At 38.6% G+C, this 25,393-nt stretch overlaps 1 protein-coding gene across 1 annotated transcript in view; it reads right to left on the reverse strand.

Moving 5' to 3' along the window:
* The window catches only part of LOC129727267 (apolipophorins), a 33,458-nt gene extending 8,065 nt beyond the window's left edge, over window positions 1–25,393 (reverse strand). The window contains exons 1-17 of the mRNA XM_055684925.1: window positions 25,234–25,393; window positions 24,343–24,513; window positions 9,367–9,411; window positions 8,699–9,309; window positions 8,592–8,636; window positions 8,132–8,535; window positions 7,911–8,045; window positions 5,483–7,853; window positions 5,098–5,429; window positions 4,825–5,035; window positions 4,413–4,768; window positions 2,372–4,358; window positions 2,151–2,309; window positions 1,703–2,086; window positions 1,085–1,650; window positions 201–1,028; window positions 29–140 (exon numbers count right to left, since the gene is read on the reverse strand). Of these exons, the coding sequence (XP_055540900.1) occupies window positions 29–140; window positions 201–1,028; window positions 1,085–1,650; window positions 1,703–2,086; window positions 2,151–2,309; window positions 2,372–4,358; window positions 4,413–4,768; window positions 4,825–5,035; window positions 5,098–5,429; window positions 5,483–7,853; window positions 7,911–8,045; window positions 8,132–8,535; window positions 8,592–8,636; window positions 8,699–9,309; window positions 9,367–9,411; window positions 24,343–24,442 (8,646 nt within the window). The 5' untranslated portion in view covers window positions 24,443–24,513; window positions 25,234–25,393. The remainder of the gene's footprint in view (window positions 1–28; window positions 141–200; window positions 1,029–1,084; window positions 1,651–1,702; window positions 2,087–2,150; window positions 2,310–2,371; window positions 4,359–4,412; window positions 4,769–4,824; window positions 5,036–5,097; window positions 5,430–5,482; window positions 7,854–7,910; window positions 8,046–8,131; window positions 8,536–8,591; window positions 8,637–8,698; window positions 9,310–9,366; window positions 9,412–24,342; window positions 24,514–25,233) is intronic.

The following is a 25,393-nucleotide window of genomic DNA, read 5'->3' on the forward strand; positions in this document are numbered from 1 at the left end:
CAGTTGGTGCTTTACTTGACGTGTATACCATTTCTTTGTAATTATCTTTCAAAAGTTTGGTGGTGTGTACGTAATGCACCCCAACTGGTTTGAAATTGTTTTCCAAAGTTACATCAACAGTTTCTTTCTCGAAGCCAGCTCTGAAAAATATGTATTGTAAGTAATGTGATCTACGCATATTAAACAACGTGCTAGCTAACCTTGATTCCTGCTTAGAAGTGTACTGCCCGCTTAACACCTTCTGGTCGTTATATTCGATTTCTGCATGTCCAGTAGTAATAGCAGGTCTCTCCGCCAACCCGTACTTCACTTCAGCATAATGTCTAGTTTGTAAGGGTATTTCAACTTTGATGGTTCCTTGTTGGTCCCGATCCAAGTTATGTGATTTGTATGTTGTTTTGGAGTCGAAAACCGCATTCGATTCAGGCCACGTAGCCTTCAAATATCGGATGGATTCCAACGGACTTTCGATGAACTCTAGCTGACCGTGCAACCAGGTAACGTTGAGAAACGGTGTGGTACAGTTGATGTCACCCTTCATGTTGGAGAGGTTGACAAACGCAACGTTCGCTTCGGAGACTTTGTTTGACGCAGGGATGGAGACGTTTCCATTAACCAGATACAAACCGTCAGCAAAATTGTACACAGCTATGGCACGGAATGCGTCCTCGAGATACCATGGCCCTCGTAGCTTAGCAGAAATTTCGCGCTTAGCTCCATCCTGGAACACGTCCAAGTTAGATTGAATGCGTTCCGATCGTACGTCTGGTCCCCATTCGAAGCGAAGTAATGTGCGAAGATCGTTCACAAAGCTGTACTCAGAATGCCAAGCATAGCGTTTGCGAGATTCCTTAGTTTCGTAGAACGTTTCAAAATTGAAGGTACGCACAGGTTCCAGGAATGGAATATTTCCATTCATACTTGCTGCAAGTGTGTGAACATCGCCAACTGGTTTCGGCAATCGAACTTTCAGTACACCAGCAAGATCCGATATGGAAATGAAAGTAACTGATGCATTGGTACTGAATCTGAAAAGATCGACCGATTAGGAAAATTGTACGTCGCTGAATAATTGAGTACTAACATCCATACGTTGTTTAAGTTGAGATCACCACCGAACGTCAAGTTATGGTTACCTTTAATATCCGGACTCAGGTACCGAACACCGGCTTCAAAGTAACGCTCAATCGAGCTCTTAACAACTCTATTGTGTATAGCAAATTGCATGTTCTCCAACAGATGCCAATTCCACAAACAACTCGCGTCTCCGGACACCGATGGAATAGAGTAATTTGCTGTAACAGTTCCGGATATTGGTTTGACATCGAACAGCATGTTAATGTCCGCCTCATCGATTCCGTAGTGTTTCCAAGGTGATTTCAGTTTAAATGAACCAGCGGCTAGATTGTTCTCAAGTGGAGTAATTCCGATCTTCATGTCGACACCCTCTAAATTAGGATCTGATGACTGAACCGCTAACCCGAAGTTCCAATCGGACATAGACGTCAGTTTGAGGCTGCCATCCAGGCTGGCATGTCGATCACCTTTCTCAATTTTTGCGTTGAATTTTGTTTTAGTGCCATCTACGGTGTATTCATAGGTTATCGAGCCATCTACCCCCTCTCCAATGGGTTTAATGACTAAAGCAATCTGAAAAAAGAATGTTTTATATCACATTTTCAGATTTTTATTTATGACCCACATTTTTCGGTATATCTTCGACAATGGTCGCATCACCTTCTATATTGAACACTTCTTCGTTACGGTAAAGCTGACCGGCAAGTGAGTATTCATCACCTTGTTTTTTCAGCAATCTTCCATATATCGTTAAATTGCGATATTCTTGCAAGGGTATGCTGAGTTCCACCGCTACCATTTCTCGGTTGCGGGTCGCTTTGGCATGTACATATTCTATGGTACCTTCACTATCATTGAACCGGAGCTCGAATTGCGCTTTTGGATAAGGCTCGCGGGTGAGTACAAACTCCGTATCGATCATGTTCACCGGTAAGAAGTTTGACTGGTATTTTCCCTTACCCACCAGGAAATGCGGCTCGGCAGTGGACCACGCTCCGTCTAATCTGAACTATAGAAGAAATCAAATGTTAATGTAAATGTCAATAAATTGATCTCGATTCTTGTGGTCATACGTTATTGTACAATTCACCATCGTGCACTACAAAACCCATGTTCATGGCGTTATCTGCACCAGCAAGATCCTGCTTGAAGAATACTCGACAAGCGTAATAGGGTAGTATGGGAGCACGCACCCAAATTGTTAGCGCCGAATCAATGTAAAGATCTTCAGTCTAAAATAAGAAACTAAATTAATTGAGTATCGAAGCACATTTATCTCCAGAGCATTTATCACCTCGAACGAAAGCGCTATCGAACCTTCAGTTGTCGTTGTTTTAGCCGTCAAATTACCCCTGTAGCCATGTTCCTCAACATCCAGTACGGCGTGTAATCGAACTTTTTTCAGATTTTCCAAGGGGGTCATCAAATTAACGATTGCGTGATGAGTTTTTGTATCTGAATCGTCATCCGTTACATTGTAGTAAACATGAAACCCGGTATTGACCCATTCTGCTACGTCCAGGAACCGAACATTAAACCCAACAACGAATTTAGTTGTGGGATAAGGAATTCCTAGCTCAAATTCCGATTGAACCTCTTTGACAGACGTGAAAGGAGTTTTGACTTTCAGTACATTCTTCATGTTCATCATATCTTCCAACCAGAAACGATCACGAATATCAATGAATCCTTGCGGTAATTTTAGTTTACCAGTAACGTAGTATTTTGATTTGTACTCCTCCAAGTCGAGCGTTCCGGTTAATGTGGGCCATACGATAGTGTCGAGCTCGAACTTTCCAATCAAATTGAGTAACTCTTCCTCACTTCCACCATCTTCTTCATCATCGTCTTCGTAATCGTCAGGGCTAGTAGCAGATTCATCAAGAAACTCATCGAGCAATTCGGATGCTTTCTGTACTCCAAGCTGGCGCAACAATTGTGGTTTCGGCTCCGATACGGCCTTGAGCCCCAATTTATACTGAGAAAATCGTCCACTGAACTCTAGGTTGATGTATTCGCTTTTATGCTTGTCGGAGATCAATTTTAATATTAGACCGTTTTCTTCGAATTTCGGTAATGGTGTGAACACTTTGTACGAATATTCGAAGTCTTTCAAATGTGCCTTTCGCCAGACTCCTAGAAATCCAATAATCAAATTGTTCAGCCCCGCACGGAAGTCGACGTTATCCTTTTTGAGCTTCCCACGAAGAATGACTTTCTCTAGGTCCTTTAACGGCGTTGCGAGATAAAACTTTATATCAAAGTCGTAGGCAGAGACTATGGCAAACAGAACTTCAATTCCTAGTGCGCTTCTGGGTGTTTTAACTTCTGCTACGGCATGGCGCTCTTTTTCACTTATCCCGAAAATGCCCCGAATGTTGCGGAATTTTTCGTTTGATGAAGTTATATTCACGGTTAGCATGTTGTCCACAAGATTGCGTACATGACCCATCAGTACTAGGTCGTACTTTTCGTCATCCAACTGCAGATCAGCCGCGCCTCGTAGCTCGCGACTTTCACTTAGCGAGAATTTCGTCGATAGAGCGCCTGTTTGGTAGCCTTCAAATGGACTCACACAAGCAAGAGAACCAGAAATATTGCGGAAATTCTCGTCATGGTCGTACTGCCACACTGATCGAATAGAAAATACCTGAGGCGGTTCGTCGGTTACGGTATGGTTCACGGTGACAACGGTATCAATCCGTTTCCTGTCGTATTTGTGTTTGAGGTGTACCTTTACCGTTGGAACGTGTTCGATAGAGCTATGAAGTTTCGTTTTCATTTCACAGTTAAAATCAGTGTCATTCGATAAGTACAGTCCCATCACTTCGAAGCCCAAGGTTTGATCCTCAGCCCATTTTGCGGTGACGTTGGTCTTCAAAAGATTGTCTTTGAAGTAGAATCCACCATTCAACGCATTGTGGCGCCATCCCTCGAACGGAGTTGTCAGTTTAAACAGAAGCCACATGTTACGAAGAATCTCTTCATCTGATCCGGCATCTAATTTAAGCTCGATAGCTTCTGTCGTGTTCCATGATACTCTAGCATTAGCGAGATAGACAGGATCAACTGCCTTTAGATCGAAGATGCCGCTTATTGTGCGGTTGGGATAGGACATGACAAATTGTCCATCGTATACGCGACTTCTTGGGGTATTAATTTCTCCAGATATCACCAGTTTCTGTGTGGGATCACGGTTAGCATCCCATTTCACTTCTACCCCGACTTCTCGTTTCACCTTAGTTGTGTAGCCCTTTAGAGTAATACTGATATCACGCAATCTGCAACAAACTGTGGTCATTGATTGAAGTCTTACAAAGATTTATACGACTTACTTGTCGATGTGTAGTTCTAAAATAAGTACTTTTATCGGAGCTGATTTCATTACGGCGGAAAACGAGTACAAACTTTCCCGCCACTGGAAACCGGCATAAGTGTTGGTACCGACATCAGATTCACGAACATGACGTACCGTTAATCCATACAATTGCTTAGCATACTCTGCGTGCATCTCAAGTTTGTACTCAATCTCATCGCGTACGTACTTCAAGTCGGCTATGGCTTCTCCGAAGGATGGACTTTTTGCTTCCATTTTGACATGATAATAGGTCTTAATAAAGGAACTGCGATCTTGGTACCATCCATTGATGGTAATTGAGTGACCCGAAAACCACACTCCATTGAAATCGAACTGAAATAAACATACATTAAATAATGTAATGTAAACAGAAGGAATATATGACATACATAGTACTCTTTCCTGGCTTTTTCTTTAACTTTGAAATTCACGGTGCATGAATCGAATCCGGGAACTGTTATGTTTGCAGCCATATCAATAGCGAACATGACTGTTCTGGGCATATACACTGAAAACACCGCTGTAATATCCTTATCTTTGCCGTAGCGTAAAAGCACTAACACATTATGTTCCGTCCCTTTGTTGGAATTGTGTTCGTGTCTGAAAACGACATTTTAAAAGTAAATTATACACTTTCAATCAAACCTTTTCGGCGCACTTACTTTACCATCGCTTTCAAATTCATACGAGATCGTGGTCTTGTTAACTCCACCGACGCTGTGGTCCTACCTAGTTCTGAATCGTGGAAACGAGCAAATATCAACTGCAGAGTGGTTGTGTAATATGGATCTTTCAAGTCCTCTGCATTGTTATACTCTAACTTGCATTCAACATGGCCCAATACTGAGAGAAATTTCAGTGTTGTTGCGAAGTCCAAATATTTATAAGCTGTTGACCGTAACTCAAATGACCCTGAATATTCCGTTCGGCCACGATTACTTCTGTCCGCAAAGGTACCACCCAAGGTTAACCGTTCCGGTTTTCCGTTGATGAACTGAAAATTAAATTATTAAGCATTCCCACATAATAATCAACAAGGATATTTACCCTGTATTCCATCGAAAACTTCGATGTTATCGATGCCTGCGTTTGCTGAATGAATCCAATAACCTTCGTCTGGACGCGTTTCGTTTCAAACTGAAGATTCAAGTCCCACTGCTTGATGCCCTTTTTATCCGTTATTTTGATCTGTCCGGCCATTCCAGCAATTCGCTCATTGTTGACGGAAAGAAACAGCGACGGGTTGTAAATCATGCCGTACTTGATTTCCGTTCTATTATATCCCATTTCCAAAGCCAAATATTTTCGATCATTCACATTCAGTGACATATCCAAGCGTCTCAAATTTTTATTGTTTTTGTATATGCCCACAGCTGAGTGCGAGATATCCCCATTGCGGAACCCCATTGAGACACTATAACCTTCTATATCGGAGCTGATATTCGCTATGAATATTCGTGGAATTTGCGAGTTTGGTGTCTCGAAAATGAGCGATCCCGTTGAAGAGTTCTCATGAGTATCCCAGGTATACTGGAATAGGAAAACTTTTGCTGTTGGGTCGGCCTTCTGCAAACTTATATCGATTTTCACAGGCCCGGTCAGAATCAAACTGGGAACCTCACTGTTATTGCTCACGTCTGGTAAACTATAGTCAGCGCAAAGTTTAATTCCAATTGCTCTATCCACTACTGGCCACGTGCAAGTTGAATTAGTATACCGGCTGCTGATGCCCTTTTGTCTTAATTCTTTATAGTCGTCAAACACCAACAGCTCTGACCGAGCACTTAATATCTCGTTACGGTCTTGGGGTAAGCTAAACTGAAGTGAAACTAGGCGATCACCACGGACTTTACCCTTAGCTTCTAGCGCAGAGCTGGAGTAAAGATTACTCTTAAGCTTGATTCCAGCAGCCGTATGTACGAGATCAGTTTTCATAGTTGCCGTTATGTCTATCGATACTCCGGGTTTAAACTTTCCTTCAAAATCTATATGCCTGGTAGATTTCCAAAAATCAACGGCTTTGAATGAACCGGACATTCGAAGGTCTACTGATGATGCTCCAATTACACTAAGTGCCAGTGGAAGTCCGGTACTTAATGGTACATCGTATGATGTATCAAGAAACACCCCAGATTTCGTGTAGGATATTTCGTCTCCAGACAGTAATTGGTTCAACATGTTTAGCGGATTAATCTTTTCGGCAGCCATTATGGTTTCAGCGAATCCCTCAATCGTGTAATACTTAAGATCATTACCAAAAATTTTAACACCCAGTGTCGCATGGGGATCCTTGAAATCCGCGTTCATTTTGTATCCCATAGAGTTTATTTTCTCATGGATGTCTCTTGATATTACTACTGGGCTGCGCGTTTCTTGTCGTTTTGATCTCAATCGCGTACCATATTCGCCGGCGGTTAAATTCGTGTTCCGCTCAACTCGAAGCTGACTTAACGGATCGTACCCGACCTGATCTTCTTCTTCTGTTTCGGAACTGAACAATGACGTTACCGCTGATGCATATTCTTTGACCTTTTTAGAATTTAATGGACCCGTTGGACCGAAAATCGATTCAGCCAAATACTCGAAACCTTCCGCCCGAGCATTCAATTCCAAAAAGTTGATGGACTCACCGAACACATCAGCCGTTAAGTTAAGTGACCCAGTACGTGGTAGATACGAATCTGTACTGAATACTACATCCGCATCCGTGGTTATACCGAAGTTGTATTCATCGAAGAATAAGGTTTCCTCATAATTTCTGGAGAACTTACGAATGTCCATTCGAAATTTCTTGCCAAGATCATTGTCTGCTAGTAAGCCTTGAGCTTCAACCCTTACCGGAGATGCGCTCGATGCTAGGTTGGTTAAATGAGACCAGACGTATGAACCTACTTGGTTAACTTCTTCAGTTTTCAAAACATGTTTGATTAATTTAACAGAAAGGTAATCAGGGCATCGCATTGCCTGTTTATACACAGCAATACGAATTTCCGCATCTATTTCAAAGTTGGAATACAGCTTCAGGAAGTAATCTTTCGATCGTGTACAGTCGTGCCTTCGGTAAGCGTAAACAGATTGTAGTCGCACTTCCATAGGAAAATTGTCATTTTCAATTATATCTCGGAGTTCGTGGTAAAAAGCTGTATTAATAACCCCAGTATTCCCTAATCCTTTAAGCAATACAATTATGTTTTCTCTTTGCTTTCTTGATGTGATTGCCCGATTAGCTAGAGTTTCCAGTAGATCATTTTCCAAAAACTGAACAATCGATTGTACGGCATCATTGTGAGTGCAGTCCGCATGCACGGTGCAGAATGTGTGAACCACCGAAGTCGCCGACAGAATGTAATTTTTCTCGCCAATTCTCTTACCGTACTCTATCAGCTCAAGCATTGCCTCCAGAACTTCCTCATCGGGTCTGCAATTAAGATTGGTTTAAACATGATGCTGATAATTATAAACTATGAATAGGTACCGCGTTAAATATGCAAACGATTCCATCCATTTTTTAGCAAGATCCGCTGAGACTTGTTGTTTGATAATTTGGTCCTTCATCAATGTAACCGAAGCTGGACTACCAATGAATGGGAGGCTCTCCAAAACATGATTCCTATGAAAATAGTATAATGGGATTAAGCATTCTTTCTATTAGACTAGTTGATTTTTATGATAGAAGTTTTCCGTCGGACAACTTACTTCCCAGTATCGCAGATACTCTTGGATCGATATAACAACTGCGACAGGGCAGTGAACGACAATACTCGTACAGTTGACAGAAAATGCAGAAACACGTCCGGGAAACTACGCTGGATATCAGGAAACCCTAGCCGACACAGATCTTTCAACAACTCGCGAGAAGCTTTTATCTCATCATTACTATCTCTAACCGACGGTGTATGATCATATATTAGCGTCGAACGCTTCTGGATCTCATAGTCATCATTCATGCTGTGGTCTTCGGGAGTATACGATTCTTCGTCTGCCAAAACTAATTTGCTGTAGGATTCAGTTACTGCACCGGCTCTGCCGTTGGAGAATGGTACCAACTGGTGACGTTCATAGCATACAGCTTCCTTATAGATAAAGTTATCTACTGATATCTGTAATAGGTTAAATTAAGAATGTGCGGTACCTGAAATTTTTAACGGATACATACATTACAATAGCTCGTAGAGTTGAGAATCGGCCACGCTACGTAGTCCTGTAATATATAAAATATATTGTTACTTAACATACGCAATTCTCTGTGAAATCGCTTCTTACCGGTCTGAAGTCATATGGAACTGATTGTATCAAGGAATTCGTTTTGTACCTTCTTTTACAGGATGTTATATCCTTGGTTTTGGTAATGAGTAAACTTGTTTCTTTGGTTCCACTCATCGTGTACGTCACATCGCAAACCCCAGATACGTCTGTCTCAACGGCATGATAATCTACGTCGAAACGGGGCATGCTATTTTGGAAAGACGACAAAATGCCTCTCTTCATGTTTAGCGTCCACACTGGTTCTTCGCTTTCGTGGCAAATTTCACTCACAACTCCATCGTGAAAGGCGAATTTTAACTCGAACCTCTGAAGTTCTTCCGAGATTAGCTCACTCTTCGGATGCAGTTCTACTTCGGAAGGTGCTTCAACGTAGTCGGCCCCGTACTCAAAGTCCTGCTCTTCTGTTACTGATAACGGTCGATCACGTACTTCGATAGAGTGTAATTTCATAATGCCCTGGCATGGTTTCGGAAAATCAATTTCCACAGAAGCGATCAAGTGCAGTTCGGATGAATTTTCCCCGCTGCCAGAAAATTCAGTTTTGACGTACATGGAGTAGTCATACTTATATAAGTGGTTCCGTTGATAACTAAATTTATTGTCGGTTTCTATGAAAAGTAATAAATGAATTGCATCAAACCTTAAAACAATAAATTATCATTTACCTGAACAGAACGGACGGCCACATATTCGAGGGTCTATTAGTCGATCTGTAAGAAAATAGATCGTTTTAATAATTAGTAATAAATGAATAGATTTTGCTTTTAACTGTTGCTGGATTTTTTTATAGGGGGGGTTGTTAGTAGCTCAAGTACTCATGATAAATATTAGTGAATAATGAGTATGTGTGTCCAATTACAAATGGTCACTTCTCAACACCGTTAGAAAAGTTGTAATTTTTATTGTTAAGATTTGTTTGCTTTCGCAGTTAGGACTTTTCATTCGTAGGGATTTAAATTTTATTTGTCGACAAAGGGAAATAAACTTACAACTAACTTAATTGATAACTTATTGGCTATAAAGAGAGCTTATCGTAGCAATTGAGAATTGCATCGAATTTTGTCGAAAATTGTTCATAATTTTATTTGACATAGCTTCTAATGTTTCAATACCAATCAGTCTATGTAATTCAAGTGTACCAAACCAAGGAGGACGCTTCAGAATCATTTTCAGAGTTTTATTCTGAATCCTCCGAAGCGTTTTCTTCCTTGTTAAACAACAACTTGACCAGATCGGCACAGCATAAAGCATTGCTGGTCTAAAAATTTGATTGTAAATCAAAAGTTTATTCTTTAAACAAAGTTTAGAATTGCTGTTAATGAGAGGATATAAACATCTCGTATATTTGATGCACTTTGCTTGTATACTTTCAATGTGCTCTTTGAAAATAAGTTTTTTATCGTAAATTAGTCTCAAGTACTTAACCTTGTCAGACCAACTTAAAATAACCCCATTCATCTTGACAACGTGATTATTGACTGATTTGAGGAAAGGAGCACTAGTTTTATCAGGAAAAATTATCAATTAAGTTTTAGGAGCATTGGGAGAGATTTTCCAGAGCAGATGACACGAAGAATTTTTGACGTGGGACTACGTCTTTGTTTTCTATACTGGGATGCTTTCTGTAAAAAAGAAATTGAAACTGGCAAATGTTGCGTCAGATTTCAAACGATAATAACAGCCACAACCACATGAAGAATAACAATAACCAATGTGTTGTTGGATAAATAAAATGTTGGACAATTTTGTAAGACGCTAGTTATTACTGTTATTTCATTGCTCAGCGCTGAAAATTGACAAGAAGTTTCAAAGCGAGCATTCCTAGCATAGGCAACATGAATAGACACCCACCATTCCCTCTGATATTTTCTTTATCAATATCAAACTAAAAATTGACACAGTTTCCAGTGCCAATAGACTGCTTCTATGAACTTAGACTAATTTGATGTCGAAAAGTTTTTTCGAAAAGTTTGAAACATTTCTATTTGGAACAATTTCTAAATCTGTTAGAACGTAATAAAAAGAAATTATGCGTGACGTTTCGGCCTACTGTTACCCTTCAGTCATCTTCAGACGCCCCAATTTTATTTATAATTGCAGGAACATCCATATCTGATAACTACGAAGGCAGACAAAGGCAAAAAACAGTAATAATGGAAGCAGAAGACTACCATATGAAAATGATGGAGTTGCCAAACGATGAGGAAACATACCAGAAACTGAAAAAAGATCCGACCAATAAGGTACAAAAAGCCATCAACGCAATGTCCGATGGGTGGCTGCAACATAAGTGCATAGAGGAAAGCATCAAATCATTGAGTAGCAACTCACCCCGGATATATGGATTACCCAAAATTCATAAGGAAGGTAGACCGTTGAGACCAGTTCCGGAGTGATTTGCGAAAGGGGCGCAACTGGCAAAAGATAAACATTGGGAAATATCGGTTTGAAAATTTGCAAGTACATTTTCAAATCGTAATTTCAAAGGAAGTGACTAACTTTAACACCAATACTAAAAATCGATATATAGATTCCTAACAATACATGAATTTGTACATTGATGGATAAAATCTGCGCTTCTAACCCTTATCAAATAAGCCTTAAAGCATTCTGACAACGAGACTCGCCCACCTCTATTTCGCCATAAAGCGTTCTGACAACGAAATGCGCCCACCTTTATTTCGCCTTGTTTTTATTCTTCCCTCAGTTGCGCCCTTCAAATGCGCTTGTATTTTGAAAACATAATGTTGATCCGCCCTTTACTGTCGCCTGTTTACAATGAACAATGAAAAGGGTTAATTTCCAAAGTATCTTTTGTTTTGGGTAAACTGTTTTGTCGCCCTTCACTAAAAACTTGATTTAAATAATTTTAACGATTTATACAAAAGAAAGGATTCTTGCCATGAAATTTGTAAGTCTTTTCAAAACCAATGGTGTAATAAAACGATTTATTTACATTTTGTTAGTTGAGCCCTAATCGCGAATCACTCCGGAGTTGTATAAACAATCGATTCGTCGTGGGATCGCCGTTATCGCCGGTAATAGCCAACCTTGTGATGGAACGCTCGGAACAAAAGTGTATGTACAAGCCAGAGCAGAAACAAATTCGTATGCTTGTGTATAGACGGTACGTAGACGACTGCTTTTGCATCGCACGGGAGGATCATGTTGACCAAATTTTGGCAACATGCAATGATTTTCATGACAGGCGTTGTTTGGAATTCAACTCCGAAAGCCCATTTACGCATAAACGCAACACGGTAGTGGCTCTCGTGGACAAAGCAATCAAACTGACTGATGTGGAAAATTGTCCACAGGCGATTAAAAGATCAAAAATATGTTAAGGTGGTAGTGTGTAGAAGCCACCACGTGGTCGACTACGAATTTTCAGCGTTACTAGACTTGGGAATAGTTATTGCGTTATCTATGAAAACACTTTTATATGTTTTTATCACCATAACAAACATGATGACATGTTTTCACAAGTGATGCATTAACTATTACCGAGTAGTAAGCATTTGGAAATTCGAAGTTGACCACGTGGTGGCTTGAAGTCGGCCATTTATGGCTTCGACCCACTACCACCTTTAAGTGCAACAACTTCCTGACTGGTTCATCCTAAATGTTCTGAAACAAAGGGTACACAAGCACTACAACGGATTTCAGAATAATGGTGAAAAAGAGGAGGTATGTTGCTAAGCCGTATGTTTCATGCTTGAGCGAGAAACTGCAAAAACGCTCAAAAATAACGGGCCGTCAAGCCAAAAAATAATTTAAAAAAAACGTTATTTACAACAAACTAAAAGATCCTATTCCACTAGGGCAACAGAAAAATGTTGTATATTCTGTTTTCTGTGAAACTGAAGATGGAAAAATGTATGTTGGGCAGACGAGCAGAAAGTTGGACACGAGAATAGGAGAGCATAAAAAGGACAACCGAACGGGCCTGACACAACACACGCTAGGTGACGGACATGTGTTTAATTTCGACAATCCTAGAACGTATTGCTGACCAGGAAAGCAGGATCATAGCAGAGACCTTCCACATCAAGTTGGTTGGCGAACACAACGTGATGAACCTCCAACATGAGTGCGGAACGTTCAACATCAACTACAATGCGCTTGTGGTAAAGCTACGGCAACGTACAAACAACGGACGGTGAAGAAAAGAACAAATGCGACGATCGACACAGCATCACAGCACACTCGCCAGAGGCCTCTGTCATGCTGAATGTCAACGCGAGCGATCGGGCGAGATTCTTGCCGTAGGTAAATAAACAGCCGTAAGTAGAGCTGTTCATTAATCTACGGCAAAAATCAGGCCCGATCGCTCGCGTTGGCGTTCAGTCTGGCAGAGGCCAGACAGTAATACCTGATCGTTAGAGATGGTCGGGTTTTCAAACCCGGTGGAAAAAAAATTCCGGGTTCGGGTCGGGTTCGGTTTTGAAAATGTTGGGTTCAGGTCTGAAAACCCGAAACCCGACTATATCAAATAAGCATTTTTATAAGATAATGGTGTCTAACTTCATGCAACTGTAAAAATTATTAATATTTCAATACCATTCGAGGCTCACAGCTTCAGGGCAGCCTCAAATTGGTACAAAAAATCGACCCTCAAAAAAAAATCTCGGGTTCGGGTCGGGTTCGGGTTTCACAGTTTCGGGTTCGGGTTTTGCAAAAATAAAATTTTCGGGTTCGGGTCGGGTTCGGGTTTAATCGAAAATACTACAAGGTATACAGCCCTAGGGGTTGTATGGAATGGTGACGTAGGACTAAATATTTAATATATGCTAAACTAAATATTATTATATGCTGCGCTTAACTGTTCATAGGTAACACTACCGTTTATTTTTGATAGTCGTTATTTTAAAACTAACGAAGCATGAATACATGAAAATTTTACACTAGTAGTAGTTGCGAAAATTCTCATAACTCTTATCTTCAAGCATCTATAGTTCTGAAAAGAACCGATTCCATAATATTCAGTTAAAAATTCGTGCTACAGAACGCTGATAATCGCACCATGAATATTTTGAGTTGACTCGTATGCAGCTCTCGTTTCTCAATGTCGCGTACCTTTAGCAGCTGCACTGCTCTAGCTTATGTGTAACAAACTAAACTGAAGCTGAATTTTCTACACGCAGTCTTTTGTATCGAGTTCAGAGCAGATTTTTGCAATTAAGGCGTGGCTACGTAGCTTCGAGAAAGAGGAACAAACCAAAACACCTTCGATACTACTGAGTGATTTTCATAAGCATCAAAAGAAAGGTTTTGCTTTCCCGATGCGCAAATCACTCTGGTTCTTAGATTAACTAATTTTCGTTTCCAACATTTGACTGATAACGGTGTTCGAGTGAACACAAACAAACAATTAAACCGGAAAATCACTCAATTTAGCAGTGCAAATTCTTGAAATGAGGGTTATATCTTGTTGTGATAAACTATTCATAGGTAACACTACCGTTTATATTTGGTGCGTCCTGGTCGTTATTGTAAAAATGATTATTTAGAAATAGATAAAAATTTCACACTAGTAGTAGTTGTGAAAATTCTCATAACTCTTATCTTCATCATCTTATAGTTCTGAAAAGAACCGATTTCGTAATCTTCAGCTCGAAATGTAGCTACAGAATGCTGATGATCACACCACCACCGGTAGCATCGATTATTTTGTTGGCCGCGTATAAAGTTTGCTCTCCGCTGTGCCCTCCAGCAGCTGTGCCAGCAAGATATCCTGCAGCGTACGATGGTTATTGTTGCTGCCGTGTGCAGAATACAGGTAACATGCTCCGCGGTGCCTGGAAGTTGACTCGTATGCAGCTCTCGTTTCTCAATGTCGCAAAGCTTTAACAGCTGCACCGCACTCGCTATTGTGGAACAAACTAAACTTAAGCTGAATTTTCCACACGCAGTCTTTTGTATCGAGTTCAGCGTAGATTTTTACCATTAAGGCGTGGCCACGCAGCTTAGACAAAGACAAACAAACCAAAACACTTTGTTGAGTCAAAATATGTAGGCAGTGGAATTTATTTCGTCCATGTTATTGATATCTACGCTTGGGAAGCAAGCCAAGAACAAGGGATATGTATGGGAAAGCTTGACCTTGGAACTTTTCACCTTTTTCCACCATTAAGCAGTAAAGTAACAATGTTGAACATAATATCAAAAAATTGTTACACATTTTATCTATCCACCGAAATATAAATGACTAAGATGCATTAAGTCGTTCGCTTGCTATAACCGTTTGAAATCTGACGCAACATTTACCAGTTTCATTTCATTTTCACAAAGTGTAATCTAGTATAGAAAACAAAGACGTAGTCCTACGTCAAAAAAGTCTCGGGTTCGGGTCGGGTACGGGTTTGAAAAAAGCCAAACCCGACCATCACTACTGATCGTACGGCGCTGAAAGAGGTGACGAAAAGCTGCGGCGTTAGAAGTGTAAGTTGTGAGAGAAAAAAGTGACAATTATGACAAAATGTTTTTTCGTATTTTTTAGAACGTTTGTGTTTTTAAAATATAATTGCTGGCGTCTGATGAGGCTGAAGGGAAATAGTAGGCCGAAACGTCACGCAAAATACTAGATGTGTAGTAATTATTTACCGGAAAATATCAATTAATATGATACATAACGGTGATTAGACCAACAAATATAGGGGAACTGCTCCATTATTCATCTCATTAAGCCGATATTCACGAATAATGCACGGATCAAACACCAAATTTTCACGAAATCATTGAACAAATAAACTAAATATGCTTACGTGCTTTTATGAAATCGTTTAGCATTGTATTTTTAGTAAAATTAGCTTGATTTATCCAGAATTTTGTAAATCAAACCATTTTTCACAACGCTTTCATATCCATCTCAAAACTTAAATCACTGCTCAATTATTCATTCTCGACGCCCCCATATTCGTCACACTGTTAATCATGAATGAATCACATTATCATGAATGAACGTAGCCGCAGCCCGTCGTAGTGGGTTACCTAGATATCCGGTGCAGTTGTTTACGTGCAAAATTTGTAACCTAGGTAACCACTACAGTGCTGTATATTTATGTCAATTATGTCGGAATAATTCAACATTTTTAGTATGATTTATTCGTATTAACTGATTTGGCAACTTTTAATTTTCTTCCACGCAGTGAAACAGATGAAAATACATACAGTTAAAATTTAGGAATTGTAGAAATTCATCTCATATATTTCTGCTAATTCAAGCTTGTTTTAGGAAAGTTGAGGTGAACATTTCAAAGATTAAAGTATTCTTAGTGTAGTGAGTGATTTTGTTTAGTGATTAAAATAAAAAGTGGTCCGCTAGTGATGAAAAAAACTTTGGTTGGCTGCTGAACGAGTCCCGTTGTAGCCATATAGAACAATGCGCGGATTTTGTTTTCTGTGGTAGGCGATTGAATTATATGAGTTTTCGAGTGCAGATGCCCGACCGTAATATTGAATTTAGGATTATACTGTATGAGGTGTAAAGTGAACTAAGAAGAATCCATTCCATGGATTAGCAGACTGGTTTAAGAAGAGAATAGGCGTTTTTTCCTGTTTTTAATTGTGTTATCATGTTTCATGAGATGAATATATGGGCTGAGATGAATAATGGAGCAGTTCCCCAGTAATATTGATCAATGGTTTGATCGTTGGTGAGACCTTTCGAAACAACCTTGAACGGCTTGACGTTCTTGGTATCGTAGGTAAAACATTTGTACATCTTGTCAGTTAAATACTGAACTGAACATAAGTGAACTCGACCGGCACGAGCAACGCAGTCTATTTTTTTTTCTCCCAATCTCTTTTCCTCTTCTGCCATGCCAATTACCATGCTGTGTAATAATTGTGCGTAATGTCCATACCGCGGTGCTTTCTGAAAGATCACTAGATAAAAATCATCCGTCGTTCTCTTCTAGCATGTGCGTTGATTTGTTCTTCAGTGTGAGAGCAGTTGTTTCCGCAGTGCAAGTATATTCTCCTGCACTCTAGAGATTTCCTGAGGAGGAAAGACAAGCATGTTTACCACAATAGGTAGAACTTTCTCCTTTTTTAAAAAAATTTAAATTTTGTGAAGTTTCATGAGTAATAACTATCTCCATATCGCCGGCATCTTGCTCAGGCAAAACATCAAATACGTTTTCGCTGCAGACACTCGAATTGTCCGAGAGAGAATGCTCTCTCTGTCCCTCGTAGTGATGCACGGTTTCTTTTTTCGCCCTGTCATTTCAAGTGAAGCGAAAAAAATTAAAAACAAATGTTAAGTTCAAAAATTTGTAGTCTTGATAGAGACTGATGTGAACCAACTTTCAGGTAATCTTTGAAAGACGCACTGACAAAATACTTTGAAGCTATAGGCAATCAAAGACCAGTCCACAAGCAACCGAAAACACGTCTAATCTGTAAGACAGTTCAAGACGCACTGAACTGTTGTAGGATTAAACCGTTGTAGAGTTAGGTCAAAAATTCTCAAGCGACTTAACAGGTTTGCAGTAATGGGCACCATTCCGCTAATTTCCTAGTTAGTGACGTCAATATTCAGTTAGCGTTTTAGCGATTTCTCTAATTTTTGAGCTGGTTAGCGAAAATGTTAGCGTCGCTAAAATTTTGGCCTTCGAAACGCTAATTGTTAATTCGCTAAATTTTGTAGAGATGAGACAATAAAACTATTTAGAAAAACTGTGAATTGCTGATAGCGTACGTAAATTGCTTCGAATGATGAACGTATGTTTCATTCAAAAAACGTTCAGGTGTCTTAATTGTCTAGAGTTCCTCTCTTTACGACACAAGTGCAAGTCAGTCTTTTTGCCCTAGAATGGAGTTCCAGCTATCGTACAAGCAACAGGAGCATTTTGAAGAACAAGCTCAAGGTCTAGATTGAAGTTTCGGCACACCAAGACTTTTGTAAATTGTAATGCGCTTGAAATTATGACTACTTTGGTCCTACTTTTTCGATTCAGATTATGATTGAATTTTTACGAAAACATTCCTAAAAGTATTTGTTTTTAATGCAAGCTGAATAACTTTTGTTACTCCTTGTTTTTACAAATGAATGAACACCGTTTGTGAACCTCTTATTGTTAGTAGCTTTAAAAAGTAATTGTTTTTGTTTGTTTTAGCACAAAAGATTAAACATACATACTAAACATACAAAACACGAGCAACAAATATAGCGATGTGACTATTTATATATTAATAAGTTAGCGATTAGCGAAAGTTCCCCTAATGTGGGTTTAGCGTTTAGCGTTTAGCGATTATCGAGCTAAATTTTCGGTTAGCGGTGCCCACCACTGCAGGTTTGTAATTTGGATTATTGATCTTTCATGTTAAAGTCAACCGGATCAAGAAAACGCTTCTGACTCGAACAGCGTAATTGAACCTTTTGTGATGGGTAGAGTATAACTTGGTGCCGGTCCGTGTCTCGATTAGAAAGATTAATGTAAGGGTTGGAAATGATGTGTGGGTTGGAAATAATAGGTGTTTTAAAAGAAACGGTGTTTCGTAACTACTATCTATAGTCACACATATACTGCCGTACCAATCATAGTAGTCCAATGTTCTACACAATCCTCATGCACGCTGGAACAACCATGATGTATAAAGACATGGTGTAACGGTATGTCAAAAGCAGAATCGGCCATATTGGAAAAAAAAATTGCCAGAGAGTAAGTTTGTTGCAGTGCATAAAAATTATCGCATCTGATAATATATCATTTGGATGCATTAATATTCTAAATATGACAATGCTACATACCTTGCTACCAATATTCATTCATTTAAGGAACAATTTTACCACAAAAGATCAAAATAATGGTCGCAGTGGTCCAAATCTTACAACAAAAAGGAACAATTTTCAACTTGAAACACCTAAATTTGCGGTCTTCATTTGCCTGGTTAGTAAGGATATATCAACAAACACAAAAAAAGTTATTTGCTGTTGCATAGTGATACTTCGTCTCCAACCCACCAAAGTGAAAAACGCGTCCTCGCCCCGCGCCTACTTTTTGGTCAAACCGTTACACCATGTTCTACTTATCACGGGGACAACTATGCTTGGAAGGGCAGTATAAAAGTAAATATTCTTAGTAAACTTACTGACGCTTTGCACGTTTTTCACCGTATGACATTTCTCTAATGTGTTCATCAAACATTACGACAATTGTGAATAAAATTGTTTTTATGGGAGAGTTAAGTTTGTACGATTATTAATAAAGTAATATAACTGGCTCCATACTACATTATTTTGTATAGTGCCGTGTCAAATAAATGTTGCGAAAAAAGTATTACTCGAAAAACACTGATCCTAGAACATTAAATAAAGCTCACTTGTCATACAACTTTCACGAGGTCCATATACCTGTTGAGTTATTTCTGGGCAGTTTTATGTATTATCGTATTTTTTTCTAACTCCATCAAAACTCAATCAAATTTGATGAAACAAGTTTGAGAATGGCAGAAATTTTTTGAATTTACTTAAAGTAAACCGAATTAAAAGTAAATTTCGCTAAACTTGGAGGACTGAGTGGAATTTGATAAACGCTCAAAGAATATAATTTTCAACGATAAGGGCCGGACCTAAAGTATGGCAAAGAGGGAAAATGCCTCGGTCCCCGACTCAGGGGGCCCTCTAAGTCTTGCTCATGGATGCCAGACATTCAACAACTCGAAGCCAAAATAACATAGTTTTTAAGGCATAATTATCTACATTAAGCACTAAATACACTGGTCAACACAGATGCTGCTAGAACAAAATTAAAGATTATAGCTTTTTAACCATTCCTGGGAACTTTGGTGTCGCTAGCCAACAACTGTTTCCAGAGACTCGAATAAGTTTTCTCTTAAATATAACGTTTAAGCGTCTTTACAATTGTTTCGAGAACACAGGCATATTTAAAAGGCTATAATTTTTCTAGAGAAACTATTTTGAGGTTTAGGGCAGCATTTTATTCGTTTCTGTCGACCAGTGTTAAAGAAGTTACGTCAGTTTACTTTGTAGCTTATTATTTTGCACACAACGTAAGCGGTCTTTTTCAGTACACCACATATCAATTTTGAAAACTTGATTAGGAACATTCTCGAAGCGAAATGCTGACATCCACGTTTCACGTAGTTTTAAAATTTAAGAAATTCTATCATTTCAATGTACGTCATCATAAACGCCATCAAAAACAATTACTTGCGATTTTCTCACCTCTGAATGTTCTTAGGAAAAAGGAGCCCCGAACATATCTGCCCCGGGTCCCCTAAGGCCCAAATCCGACTCTGACTGTACCATTTTTTCTTAGTGTAGACTCATCACTGCTATACAGAGAGATGGCGTGCAAAAAAGAGGCACCATCATTACGAAGTCTCACATGCTTCTAGGTTTTGCGGACGATATTGACATCATTGGTATCTACCGTAGAGCTGTGGAAGAGGCCTTCGGACCGCTCAGGAGGGAAGCTGCGAGAGTAGGGCTCATCATTACCTTTGCCAAAACGAAATACATGGTGGCTGGTAGAGAGCGTGGTAGTCCGACGGATGTTGGTGCTGAGGTGGTGTTAGATTTGGAAACTTTTGAAGTAGTCGACGAATTTATTTACCTGGGTACATTAGTGACATGTGACAAAGGCGGATAGTAGCTGCCAACAGGGCCTTCTACGCATTACGTAACCAGCTTAGCTCTCGCAGTCTGCAAACCCGTACTAAACTTGCACTCTACAAAACAATAATCCTCCCCATGGCCCTCTACGGCCATGAAGCATGGAGAAGGAGGCCGATCGACGAGCTCTTGGTGTTTTTGAGCGTAGGATTTTGCGTTCAATCCTTGGCGGCAAACTAGAAAATGGTGTTTGGCGCGCAGACGCATGAAACCGCTACGCTTTACATTTATATCCGTGCTTGTGCGTGAGGTTCTACCCTTCCGTTTCAAGCTTACTGCTCTACTCATACCGAGCCTTTTTCAATCCTACCAATATCACCAAATTATAATTCCCTGGAACGCTCCTCTTTGGCCGGGTTTATTCTAAGAGGGACTTACGATGTCAAGAGAAAGGAGTCTTTTTGAAACCTCGTTCATCCTACCAACACCGCATCACACTCACAATTCCCTGAAGAGGCTCTTCATGTTTTACCTCTGGTCAGTTTTATTAACTAACTAGTAAATTTCATCTTGTAAGCCAAATGGTAGATCGTTGGTAAATGCAGAATTGCGTCAAAAGGCTGCAAAGCAGTTGCTCGTCGGGTTTGCCGCTTCTACGTTTGCTTACGGAAAAACTCACTTAGTCTCTGAAAAAGTTATCTTTGCTAGGGGCATTAAAAATTCACAGGAAAAGTTGAAAAGTTATGATCATTCGTTTTTTTCAGTTTGAGATCTAGGAGATCTAGTACCTAGTATGTTTCGGTGAAATTAACATTAAGCAAGTTTTTCTGAAAATATAGTGAAGAGTGATATTATTATTAAAAATTATTTGAAACCTTGATTCCACTTACGTTAAATTTAATGGTTCAAATGAAAATTATAAACTCAAGTCAAAAGATGCATGTGGTGAAGTTGCTACTGTTGGATTTGCTTATTGAGTCATACATTTTTTTCAACTATGTTTTCTCTCAGTGACCGGAAAGAACTTTTCGTTTGAAATCCTAAATTGCGACTTCCGGTTTCTGGAAAATATCTCAAAAAGGCCAGATACAATCTAATAAAGCTATTTCCACTCTCTGTGTTTTGAAAAAAAAAAAAGTAATGTTGTATATGAAGTAGTAACTAAAGTATAATGTGTGAAAATAGACGTAATATTTGTGAAATGAGTTTTGCTTAAGAGGTAGTAAAATGGAAGAAATGATTTTTAATTTAGAAAATTGTGATTCAGAGCAACGCGAAACGTTCAACTAGTACGGATGTTGAGACCAAACACTTTATACAAAGCAGTTGGTTTTAAATAGTATTTGAGTTACGTTTCTTTCTTACTTTTGAACAAAATATTAAATTAATATGAAATAAATAATTTGGGAGTTTGAGAGATACCTCATTCGCACAGTTTTGTCCAAATGTGTCATGTAATCTTGAGGATAATAGACTTTCGTTATTTTTACCGGGCAACTACACCTTTAGTTTGACTCTAAGAACGTTGAAATTGGTTCAGCCATCACTGAGAAAAGTGAGTAAGCTTAAAAAGTCTTTGGGCACGTTTCTTTTCAAAACTTTTGAATCACATGTTTAATCATCGAGACAGCCCGTTCATTTGATAAGCAGTCTTCGAAATATGTTTCTTTTAATAACGTGATTTTAAATTTTTATACGGACAAAGTTACAATCTGATTACAACAAAATTTTATAGCGTCTTATAAGGCAACTAGACCTTCACTATAACACTAATTTTGAGAAAATCAGTTCAGCCATTTCTGAGAAAAATGAATGAGTTTAAACAGCTTCCAGAACACGTTTTTTTTTCATAACTTTTAAACCACAAGTTCAATCATTACAAAATTCATTAGTTAAGCTTTTAGTAGATAGCTCGTTCATTTTATACCAATTTTGTTCTAATCGTAGTTTCTGAGATAACGAAGTTTTGTGATTTCCACATCTTGATACATAACAAATAAAGTTACATTCCGATTATAATGAAACTCAAAGCAGACTAGACCTTATATTTGCAACTAATTTCAAGAAATCGGTCTAGCCAACTCTGAGAACAGCAGCCCAATGGCATCGCGCCATGTTTCAGGGCGAACATCTCAACGGATGTGTAAACGAGATACCATATCACTGCCACTTTTCATACACCTTTTTCTGACAGCTGACAGTGGGCACAAATGAGTTTGAACCCAGCCCAGGACACGAGTTTATTGTCATTCACTGTTACTCGGTATAGAAATGCCAACGGCTCGGAGAAATTTGAATGATATTGAAACTTAATGAAAAATAAATACTTGCCTTCATAAATGAACATGATAAAACTGGTCTTCACAAATACGAAATCACTTTTTGCAACTCAATTGTTGCAGAGATCGTGCGAAAATTCGAAAATAAAAGTTGACTAATTTTGCTACTTTGACATTATCGCTCTTCCTTGACGTTCTAAAAACCAGTGGCTTATTGGCAACAGTGACAAATTCAGCCCTTGGGTTTCTCGGTAAGGTCTCAAACCGCGACATGAAATTTGAAGCAACAGATCGCTTGATACAGGGGGTAGACAAAATGATTGAAACTAGCAAAGTTTTGTCAATATTTAAATAGCCAGAACTTCACGAAAAATGAATCAATTTTGATGAAATCGGTTTCATTTTACTGGAAAACTATTCTAGCTTCCAAAAATAACTAGGGATATTTAAAACTCTTTCTTATAAATCAACATATCTAAATAATGACGGGAGATGGAGAATGATTGTCATTGGATAACTTCAAGAAAATTGTCTAAAATTTTATTTAAAAATACTGAAAAATTGAATTTCAGATCCTACACTGAAAAATATAATTCAAAAAAAAACAAAAAATGATTTTAAAAATATCGGTTATTTGAGAATTTTTTAAAATGAAGGTTTTAAGATAGACAATTAAGTTGCCTAAAACTCTTCAGAACAAATCACAATGCAAACTCCTACAGAAAAAAAGTTTTTCTAACAAAAACTTTTTCGTCTACTATGTACCCAAAAGCAAAAAAAGTGCTAAAAACATACTTAGATAATTCAAATCTCGATGGTTTCTCGACGGATTTTCAACCTTTGGGTACTAATGAACTCGGAATGAATTCTAGTTTATTGTAAATATATACACCTAAAAGAAACAAGGTGTCAGAAAAAGTTATAAGCGTTGCAAGAATGCACAAAATTCGACACACACTCCTAAAATCCGGAATATTTCCGGTGTCCGTTGGTCCCGTCAAATTACCCAGTAATTTTGAAAACTAGACTAGTTTTACAGTAAAATGAAACCGGTTTCATCAATATTGATTCATTTTTCGTTAAATTCTGACTACAAAATTTTTCCTGTCTCATTCATTCTGTCAACCCCCTGCATGTTTGGATTTTTTTACTCCTTACGTGCCCGACGGTGTCCCCGAATACACAAAAATTGAAAAAACAGAGCAACAACTGAGGAAATTATGCTTCATGCTGCTTACTATTAGTACAATATGTAACTAACAATATAGTATATTTTGAATTGAATCTTTCTAACATTTTTCTCAGTTTAACGTAAATTCCTAGATGAAAAAAAAGGAATAACATCACTTTTATTTGTAAACATGTATAAAGTAGTGAAACACTCGGTTTTTTACTCAAGAGAATGAATTTTACATTATTCTGCTCCTTCAAGTCGAGGATCATGAACCTCAAGTAGATGAACATAGGGATGCTCAAGTTCTCACTGAATTATCGCACTATTTCAGTTTTACGTACACTTTCGAATTACGATGTTCTCTTGCCCTTTTTAACTTTCGCACTCAATATTCCCCATCATTTCCCTCATCAAGAAACTTCAATTGGTAAATTTATTTACCGCAGCGGAGTTCGAAACTTAAAATATTGAACTTCACGTAGTAATCTACAATAACGTTGTTGAGGTCGGAGTAAGTGGAACCCAGCATTGCGTAATAGCCCACGATTTAAATTTAATCTAGAGTCCACTTAGTTATAACATTTGATGATTGGAAACAATTACTTACTTCTCCTCTCTGCACCTATCCTGTTGATGCAGCTTGTTAGCAGGATCAAACACACTAAAGCATATTTTAGTACCTCCATTCTGATTTCAACTGTCGTCATTTCACTGCATTCACCGCTGATGAGTAATGCTTCACCGGTTCATTGCAGGAAATCCATGCGGATGGCGCTTGCTAGAACAAAATATCATCCATTGAGTAACGTGATTAAACAGCAGGCCTCCTAGACATTCTCGTATCACTTTGTTGTCATTCTCTTCTCGATAGAAATGAAAATATTTTAAGAACAGATTATTTCAATATATGGGTCAATACACAAGAGCCTTATCAAGGAATGCTTTCAGAGCGCGAATTGTCTTCATACATTTTTCTCTCAAATACTCGTAGTGCATTAATCTTCTTCTGTGCACGTTTCACTGATAATTTACTCCGATAGTGGCGACGTCTTCGGTTTGCACTATCATGTTAAAACGAAATTCTACATTTCATTATATTTCACTTTATTTCCAACATGGCGGATGAGTGGCACGCATAATTTTCTTCATGGCGATATATTAAATTATAACGTTGTATTAACACTTGTTTTACTTTATAAGAACTTATTTTAAAATCATCGACAAATCTTCAAATATACTAGGTTTTCATTTGACGTGTGGTTTCCTTGCGATCAGACCAGAGCTTAGAAAATTTTATGATATTCTCCAATAACATTAACGTATATTAGCTTCCAATAGGTTGAATATCCACTTTGGTGTATATTTTTGCCTTAAAACGACACCAAATAATGCCCAAATCATTGACGTTACGCAATATATTTTGAAAATGCCACGTTGTTGAATCGGAAAAAAGGATTCATTTTCTACTTTTGTAGCACATTAGACACCTAATTTATACCTAAATATGTTTTTTTTTGCGCACTATCCAGTTTCCTGCACACTACAACGGATATAATTGGCTAAATCCCACTTGAGTTAACTTCCCAATTGGTGAAAACTTTAGTTTCTGAAGAGAGAACACGACCGAACTGAACCGAATTGAACACTAAACTGGCGAA

This window comes from Wyeomyia smithii, chromosome 3 (assembly GCF_029784165.1).
Source record: "Wyeomyia smithii strain HCP4-BCI-WySm-NY-G18 chromosome 3, ASM2978416v1, whole genome shotgun sequence".
In the NCBI taxonomy this organism is placed as follows: domain Eukaryota; kingdom Metazoa; phylum Arthropoda; class Insecta; order Diptera; family Culicidae; genus Wyeomyia; species Wyeomyia smithii.